Source organism: Nothobranchius furzeri, chromosome 10, assembly GCF_043380555.1.
Source record: "Nothobranchius furzeri strain GRZ-AD chromosome 10, NfurGRZ-RIMD1, whole genome shotgun sequence".
In the NCBI taxonomy this organism is placed as follows: domain Eukaryota; kingdom Metazoa; phylum Chordata; class Actinopteri; order Cyprinodontiformes; family Nothobranchiidae; genus Nothobranchius; species Nothobranchius furzeri.
The window spans coordinates 60,341,355-60,351,240 of record NC_091750.1 but is presented as its reverse complement, the minus strand read 5'-3'; the positions used below and the strand labels follow the sequence as shown (position 1 = coordinate 60,351,240).

At 37.5% G+C, this 9,886-nt stretch overlaps 1 protein-coding gene across 1 annotated transcript; it reads left to right on the top strand.

The window, feature by feature from the left end:
- The first annotated feature begins 1,593 nt into the window (after positions 1-1,593).
- sar1b (secretion associated, Ras related GTPase 1B) lies at positions 1,594-8,152 on the top strand. Its single transcript, XM_015961493.3, has 7 exons — positions 1,594-1,787; positions 3,891-3,966; positions 6,530-6,649; positions 6,772-6,837; positions 6,926-7,029; positions 7,226-7,357; positions 7,475-8,152. Exons 2-7 carry the CDS (start codon positions 3,909-3,911, stop codon positions 7,589-7,591), a joined length of 597 nt encoding a protein of 198 aa, XP_015816979.1. The 5' UTR covers positions 1,594-1,787; positions 3,891-3,908; the 3' UTR covers positions 7,592-8,152.
- The last annotated feature ends 1,734 nt before the right edge of the window (positions 8,153-9,886 follow it).

Sequence of the window (9,886 nt, the reverse complement as noted above, 5' to 3'; positions counted from 1 at the left end):
CAGGCATGCGCAGTGCTTACACGTGGCATTTCCTCCGGTGCACAGAGTTTTTTGTCTACCAGAAACAAGAGGATGGTAACATTATTTTTACACAATACACATTTTGTAAGCAAAACTCTATCCTAAACACAATCCTGGTTTAATAACGTCTTTTGGTAATGCTTGCCCATATAACAACTCACATTTAGGCACGCGAGAGTATTTTAAGGCTTGAACATGCAATAAATACACTCGTGAAATATTTTTCTTTTGTTATTAGGAGTTTGGTTGAGTTACACAATACAAAAATAAAAATATATAGATAACTTGATGTGTAATATATGGACGACAAACAAAAGGCAAGTTTAAAAATGACAGTAAGACTTTGTAAATTAGGTAAAATGATGATCATATACATTTTTTATAAATGCCACAAACAAATAACAATTAAAGATTTTTTGCGAGAAATAGTTATATTTGCACTAATTTAACATTTTAAACAGACAGCCTCTTAGGTTTTTACAGATGAGCTGTTTAGATGATGGCTTTCTAATCTTTATTTCCCTCCACACATTTTGATTGGGATTCAGGGTTGTACATTAGCTTGGGCAATTTCAAAATGTGATCAATTTTCTCCTTCCACGACATCTTTGCCAATTTACCTGTAAGGTTTGGATTAAGGCAAGTACAATATGAGAAAAACACCTAATTATAATGGTATTGTTGAATACTGCAACAATGCTTGTTGTAATTAAATCTCACTCCTTTCCTTGATCTTCTCAAGACACTCAATGGGATTTTGCATCTTGACAACTATTCTCTAAATTGAGTAGTGTGCACATTTAGAGCAGTGAGCATTAATCAATTGGGCAAAAAATTGAGGATATAGAATCTGTATGCATGAATACAAATTCCATATCCTCCATTTGATTTTGATAGCTTAAGCTTAATTACAGTCCTAGCAGTCCCAAACAACACATATTGACATGACAAAACATTTTTTGTATTATGCATAGCTTTATTTAGATCAATTTCATGTTAGAATGATTCTGAAGGTATCAAATTTTTTTTGCAAACTTCGTGTTTTACCAGTTGCCCTCTATGATCATAATATCATTAACTTTATCAAAGAGCACTGCCTAAAAGAAACAAAGATAATTAGCCTGATCTTGGTCTACATGACTGTATCGATCATACATTGAGACACTTCAAGACATCCAACAACAGAATAAAAAAAAGTTTTCTTTTCTTGTCCAGGAAATTTCTCAAATTGATTTAGATAAGCTTGTGTGGCAGTCTAGTAGAAAATTGGTCACCATGAGCTTTGATGAGTAAGTGTGTTTAGTGTACGTATTTACTTGTAGATAGATATTCATGTGCTTCTTATACTATGGGTAAACCTTTTTACGTGATGATAGATATTTCAAAACAGGGAAGAAAGGTGTTAAGTTGTTTTACTTTTCTCTTGTTTCTGTTACTTTTGGTTTTGCTTATGCTTGAATATGTCACATAAGTAGGGTAGAGTTAGACTAGTAAAAACAAATTATTCGCTTTTAGACTGTAGGAACATTCAAAGGATCGAGTTTTCTGCCGGAACGCTGAGTGTGGAACATAGACCGGAAGCGGTTGGGCAGAGTTTAGGCAAGCTCTTGGACAGCCATTGCAGTGTCGTGGCTCACTAACAAAACACGAAAGGGCTGAGGAAGACCTGGCATCTTGCTGCCGCTCTCCTTTTTTTGACAGAGATTTAATTTATATGACTGTTGGAACGAACGAATTCGGCAGATCACTCTACATCTAAACAACAGGTAGGATATTTGGATACGTTTTTTCAGCAACGATCAAAAAGAGGAGTACGTTCGGCTTTTCAGCTCGCTACCCCGGCTGCTAATAATGCTACATTGGCATTGCTAGCAGCAAGTTGGCCAAGATGCTTCATTTCGACTTCCGTCAAATGGATTTAAACTAGTCTTGAATTTTTGTTATTTGTACTGTAACATTCTTGTTTAAAGTTTGACGGGAAACACTCCTACTAGCATGGATTGTGGTGACTCGTAAATAGACGAACTATTTTTCTAGCTAATTAGCTAACGAGGCTAGTAAGGAGCGATGAGACGTCGCCTACGGGATATGACACGTAGCTGGTTAGTTTCCTGCTAGCTTGTCTGTTAGCCGGTCTAATACAATAAATAAAAGCTGTTTCTCATCAGTTTTGTAATCCAACATTGTAGACTTTTACCCTGTATTCACATGTCGTACATGTTCTCATGCTGTCATATTACCCAGTTGTACGGAATGTCATCCAAAATGTGACTCGATCCTGCTACTACTCACTAATTAGGGAAGCTGTCAGGGAAAAAAAGACGTCCAAGTGTGCCGTTAGGCCTGTTAGTTACTCCGGGAACTTTTAGATTGCAATGATGACATTGCCCACAAATTTTCGTGTTTTATTATATTTTTTCTGTATCTAGTTGAGCAAGACAGCATCGATAAAACACGACATTTTTAGCAGTGTAAACATATTAACTAAATGTTTGGGAAATGCTTTTAACTAAACCGAAAAAGATAATTAATTTACAATTGCTGGATGGATCACGAAATGTACTTTTGACTAGTTGAATAATTCAAATGAAACAATTAGAATCTTCAACCATACTTATTTGGTTTTACTCAGTCATTGCAGCCTACACAGGACCAATCATTCTTGTAAGACTTGTCTTAAAGATAGTTTTCATTGGATGACAGGGGTGGTAATTACTGGATACACTAATCAAATATTATCTAGTTTATTTGCAGGATCCTGGATTCACATTTACACCATAGCTTTATTAAAATAAAGTAACTAGAGTTAAGCTGTCATGCTGTAGGTTTTTTAAAATTTTTTAAACCAGGACTTACTTTTTCTAAACCATTAAAGCACATAAGAAACAGTAAGACTATTAAGATATTTTTGATTTGACCAAACTCAAGATATAAGAAATCAAAACATCAATTGTTATTCAAAATAAAACTCTCAATTATGCAACATAGACCTCTAAATGCTGTTTTCTGTATATTCTGGGTGTGCAATATTCCTTTTTCCCATAACCTGTGTTTTTGTTTCACTCTAACCGGTGCATCACGCCACTTGAGACCAGCCGACGTGTGGCTGAAATGCATTTTTAGTATTTGCCTGATCTTGACCTTTGTCTACCTTATACTTTAGCCCAGAAGTTGTTTGCATGTTACGCAAGAAGGGCTAGAGGTCTATTTAGCTCTTCGTTACCGTGAATAAAAGGTAAAAAAGAAGGTGAAACTGGAAACGTAGTTTGTTTTAATGGGTCAAAAGTTTCTCCTTACTTTACTTAGAAAAGGGTTTTGTTTTATTGGTCCTATTAAGAGTATTATATCATGTTTAACCATTGCAAAACGCACAAAATTCACAACAAATCAGCTAAAAACTAGATATGGTTAAGTTTTTCTGTATTTCTAAGGGTTTGTGACAGACGATATGTAATCAGAATTCTAAAACTTCATTTCTGTTTTCTGACCACTTCTACCATTACAAAAAGCCATTCCTTGGCTGTAGAAACTACTCATTCTTATCACCAGTTAGTATCTTTCAGATAGGTTAAGATGAGTGTCATCACATGATGAAGTTACTGTGATTAAAGATGAAAATACTGAAGTATTTTGAGAGCAGTCATCTAGCTGAGTTGTTAAAATGTCCAACTTCAGTTGATGTCGAGTGTTTCGCGCATTTGTTGCACTATTCTAAGCTTAATTCTTACCGCTAAAAGGAGGTTAGAGGGTGGGGTAAGGGAAGGTTGGAAAGTAAATTAATATTTATGCACATGAAAACTAATAGGTCAAAGCCAATTAGCATAAATGTTTTCACTCTGTCTTATTTTTTCCTTGTTTTTGTTTTTCAGAATTCCACAGGCCCGGATATGTCATTCCTATTTGATTGGATTTATAGCGGTTTCAATAGCGTATTACAGTTTTTAGGTGAGTACTGATTCTCCACCACACTGGATTGCCATAAAACATTAAATCAACACTTTTTGAAAAAATAACATTATTTTGATGTGAAGCACATTATGTTTCAGTGATATTTTTATGAATCTTATCACTGTTTTGTTTTATTTTTTAAGTTTTGTATGGAGCTTTATACCTAGTCATTTATCTCAGGTATGATATTGGAATGATTCTAAGGTATTTACTCCACACGTGACTTAAATTAGTTTAAAATGACTCAGCGTTTGTGAGTAGTGAATACAAAGAAACATTTAAGTGCAAAGGACTGATTTGAAAGCTGTAAAATGTGTCAGTAGTTCCTCTCCCCAGAGTGTTCTGCTCTAGTATCTGTGTTGGAGCTCCATGTCACCGTTCCTGTTATCCCAGTTTGGCAGGTTGCATCGGGCTGCTATGAGTAATGATGATGATCAGTAGAGCTGACTCAGTTAAAATTTTTACAAATCCTCTGGATATCACTCTGCTGACTCAGACCGTTAAACACAGGCCTAATCAAGACAGTTGAACAAGGAGTGGCCGTAGTTTGTTTTCCTTTGTTTTGTGTTTAAGCAATCAATGTGCATATTTGAGAGAAACATCCATTAAATCCCAATTTTATGTAAAAGCTGGAAGGACAAGAGTTGGAACAGGATTCATATCTTAAATGTATGAAATGGCAAATCTCATCAGCTTGATCACCAAATGATGCTCTGAAATTTCTGCTCATTTAACAAGATAACTGATCTTTGTGATCCTTCATGTAACACTTTCAGGGATTTTTATTTATTTTTTTGCAAAAGATGTCAAAGTTGAAATTGTGAATTAATATAAATAATTTTATTGAGACTGCTTTTTTTTTTTTAGTAAAATCACACTTTTTTTCATACTTTACGCAATGGATGCAAGGAAAATACCAGATTATGCATCACTTTGACTGGGTTTGCAGCAAAGAAGATAAACACTAAAAACAGTTGCTGGTGTGTATAAGGTTGCGACAGCTGTAAAAACACCCCCCTCGAAATAAACAAGTTGTGTATTATTGCTATATTTTCTTACAGAAACCTGTTAAAAGGGTTGTAGAATTTAAAACCACATAAGTTTTGAGTTTAGGCAGCTTGGCTTGTCTAATGTACAATACCAAAACGTCTCAGCCATTTCTGACCTGCTTTCCTATAAAAATGAATAATTTTGTAATGGCCACGGAAGACTGGTTAATTCTGGGAAAGCTGGTAAAACACATCTTGGGCATGAACACACACCCTAAATTAGCATGTCCCAAACCACTTAAACATCCGCAAATATATAAAGCTTGGTTGCGGTAACGCTAACCACAGAATAACGCTAGCCCAAGCTACTGCTATTGTCATTTTTAAATTAGAGGGAAACAATAAGGAAGAATATTGGAACACATATGTAACATTCCAGGATGTACCCGGAGCATCCAGATTTTGAATGAATGCCAGAAAGATTCATAGCTTGCCCATTGAGTATTATGGATACTCTAAACAGCTGAATAGTTTCTAGCTTCAGGCAACATCATAAGGCATGTTTCTATTGTCAGATCTTAAGGGTAATTTCTGGCAGGGGGAAATTGACCAGGAGATATGATGGCCCGGTCCTCTCGACTGTTGTCGCCATGCAAGTTCAGCTCTTTCAGAACTTTGCACAGACGCTAGCATATCACGACTGCTTCAGCAGGGATTGATGTCACTGATCAGTGCCAAAAAGCGTCTACAGTAACATTCATAACATTAAAAGTTTTATTCTGTCGAAGTAATATCATAATTTAATCTATTTAGAGAACGAGAGCAGCTGTGTGATGTAAAATGTGGCATTCAATGACCAGAAGGAGCTCAGTTTTTTTTTACGATGCTCCGAGACAACAAAATCCCACGAATTACGTTGTTGTGGGAGAATTTCACCACATTTTCCAGTGTTGGGAGCTTAGTAATGACAATTTCAAGGCAGTGTGGTCAGTGCTATTTTCTTTTGCTTTCATTCTGCTTCATAAGCAACCGCCGGATGTTTTGGTCGATGTCTGCTGATGTCATTTCCTATTGTGTTACAATCAACATGGGTTAGCCAAAAGTTCCCCTCAGCAACTCCATCGGGCCATTCCGAGTACCTACCACTGATCAGTTGCTTCCAGAGTTTCTGGAAAGGGCCCGGAAAACCAACAGTTTGGCCTGCCTTGTCAAGTGGAGACACGCACAAGCTGGGAAGTTCTTATAAATTGAAAAAGTTTCGACAGTTATAACGCACCTGTAGAGCCATTAGGGTAAATCAGCCAATCAGCACGCAGGTAATTGAATATTTGTGTCCTGGCTGAGTAGGTGGGGTAAATCAGTCTTTTCATTGTATAGTTTAATTATGGGGTTGTATTTGGCCTTTTATCAGGGCTCCTGGACCATTGTGAGCCCCAACATTATTATATTCTATAATAAAAATAATACAGAGGCTAAAACAACAAGTTCCAGATGTAAGCACAGTTGTTGTAGGATCTCTTTAAATACTTGTATAAGTCATGTTTCTGAAATGCTTCTGGTTCTTACTTTAGGACTGTACAAGAAGTCCGGCAAGTTAGTATTTCTTGGCTTGGACAATGCCGGCAAAACGACGCTACTGCACATGCTCAAAGATGACAGATTGGGCCAGCATGTGCCAACTTTACACCCAAGTGAGTTGCTGCTTTGCTGTCACGCATGCATGTTCACACAGGAAAAATGATTTGTGCTGACAAATTCAGGGTTGTTGTGAATGTATTTCACTCATTCTTCTTCTTTGAATTATTTTCTACAGCGTCAGAAGAGCTGACCATCGCTGGCATGACTTTCACCACCTTTGACCTCGGAGGACACGCACAAGGTGTGTTTTTATAAAGGACATAACATCGGTTTTCTGAGATACCTTAACTAGTCAGAACGTAAAACATTGCTTTTGTTGGTGTTTGCAGCTCGCAGAGTGTGGAAAAACTACCTCCCTGCCATTAATGGTATCGTCTTCCTTGTGGATTGTGCAGACTATCAGAGACTGCCGGAATCAAAAACAGAACTTGACGTGAGTGACTTTTAAATAATTATCTGTGCTGCTTATATCAGCCCCCCTACTGCAAACCACAATTTTTCAGGAATAGTTTTTTCCAAAACACCGCCACACCAGCCTCATTCTTAAGTAAAAAGTTAGTGACAACAATTTAACCAAGACTCATGGGATCACAAACAAAAGCTACAAAGTTTCTGTTCAACTCTTCCAGGCGTTAATGACAGACGAGACCATCGGAAACGTGCCTATCCTAATCCTGGGCAACAAAATCGACCGGCAAGAAGCCATAAGTGAGGAAAGGCTGAGGGAAATGTTTGGGTTGTACGGACAGACGACAGGAAAAGTGAGTCGACGAAACAATCTTTCTGTTTTTAATCGTCTCCTACAATTTACATAAAACAAGTGAAATCGCTCATTGCAAATCATGATGCCCTTTTTTTTTTTTTTTTTTTCTCCTCAGGGAAACATTCCCTTGAAGGAGCTGAACACAAGACCGCTGGAGGTGTTCATGTGCAGCGTATTGAAGAGGCAGGGCTACGGCGAGGGCTTCCGCTGGCTGTCCCAGTACATCGACTAAAGCGGCCAAGCCCCCCTGCCAATAACGCATCGCCATCACCATCGAGAGGGCGCCGAATCCAACCACTCCGAGTCGCCCACCATTTCCACCGTCATAACTAGCCCCATGTTCGGTTAATCACGTCTGCCGCCCATCTCCAGGAAAACCAGTACAACTCGATCCCAATAGACTTTTATTGGTCGAACATTTGGCTCTGCACTTAAAGCATTCATACATTTAGGCTCACCTCCATGTTAATTGTCTTTTTTTGTTTTGTTTTTTAAGAGAGTAAACAGCATTGGCTCCACAGCAGAGGGTGTTCACGTTCAAATGAATGAATGAATTTTTTCCATGCTGTTTGTCGTTTGCTGCCCTCTGTCACTCTCTTCCTGCCATCTGTTGAGTGTGAAGATAGATGCATCATAACTGTAAATCTGTATACGAGTCCATTGGTATATCAGCGATCCTCTAAGGCCCTCCCCCTTCTCATTGAACCCATCTGGAGCAAACGAGTGACCAACATGGCTGTATACATTGCGGTACACTTTTTTTTAACAGTAAAGAAATCCATGCATCATTGTATTTAATCGCAGCATTTTTGGTTTGTCTTTTTTTTTTTCTCCCCTCCTGTCTTTAAGATGGTTTGGTAAGTTAGACACGGCCATGTTTGCAGCAGATGTTTGGCTGTTTCACGGATTTCTAAGAACGGAGCATTTATCCTAGTGTACCATAAATTAGATCCATATATTTTGTGGAAGTTAACCCACTTTGGTTCCAGGCAGAGTGGCTCTGAATGGATCCAAATTGTCAGTAAGCTCCTTTTAAACCGAAGCATGGTAGTTCTACTGGGGGGGGGTATTTTTAATAGGAAATAATACTGGCTAGAACTCTTGTGTAGATGGCACAAAGGTCAGTTGATGCAAAGATTTGTATTTAAAAGAAATAAAACTTTGCAACAATGCCATAAAAGATGAGGGGAGGAAAAAACAGACGTTTTTAAGATCTAGTAGTCCTGAATATTAGTCATACAGCAGTTTGGAGTCCAGACCAGGGACATGGTCCCCACAGTGGAGAAGGGTAGAAGGAACCTTTAAGAAAAGGGACCATATATGAAATGTACATGAACATCGTACATGGATATTTGTATTTATGAGTGGTATCCTTTGATCTATGTGCATTATCAGGAACTATTATGCATGCCTTGTTCTTTTGATTTTTATTTTGTTTTGGAAGACCATTACAGGAGGGGAATTGATGCCAAAATTAAGAGATTGTCGTGTTTTTTTCTCTCCAGGAAATGATGAACTCACATAATATACTTTCTCTGTCCCTGTCCCTTTGTGTCTCTTACATTCCCTCATAACTAAGCGATGAGCTGTCCCAACATCTATGGGACTTGCTGTTAATTTACAACAATTAAAAAAATAAATGTTTGCAATGAACAATGGGCTTTAAAACTGATCTTTAATGCAGACTGAATTTTCAGTTGGTTTTAGTGAAATTGATGGAAGACTCATTTATTTTGTGAAAAATTTGAGAATGTCTACAGCGGTCTGGTGGTGTACTATGGTTACAGGAAATTTTACACTTTTTAAAAATATACAATGCAAACAAGTTAAAACCAGCTACATATTAGCTTTTTGTGTCTAATAAGTATAAAACGTAGCTTAACTGCAGGGCTGCATGCTGGAGAAGTTGGTAGTGCCATTTCCTGGCAGCAAGAAGGTTGCAGGTTCAAATCCCGACTGTGGTCTCCAGATGAATAAGCAATTAAGAAAATGAGCGAGTGAGCCCAAATGCAGAAAAGAATATTTGACAACATGTCATTTATACTGGTCTTAAAATTAAGTGACATGCATGCAATTGAAAATAAACATAAAATGCATAAATAAAAAATGAAGTTCTATGTTAAAGGGGACATGTTATGCAAAACTCACCGTTTGCATTTTTTGTGCTGCTGTGGGTTTCTACTGCCTCTATTAACACTTCAAACATGAATGAAACCCCTCCGTTTTCTGTCAATGTTCGGTTTTAGGTATTATGCGCCTGAAACAAGCTGTTTCAAAAAGTCCCTGCTTGTGATGTCACAAATGGGGAAAGACCGATAGAACCACCACTTTGCTCCTCAGCTTATAGCAGTCTGAGCAGGGGGTGTAAACATGTTTTTTTACGGACCGTTGAGCTATTATAACTTAGAAAAATCTTAATAAGCCTTTAATAAAAATATTTTCCAAAATCCCAATATGGCAAAATTTTGTGATTGAGCTTTTTACATGGCTGCTGCTTCTATTATACATCTTAAAAACTAAACAATCA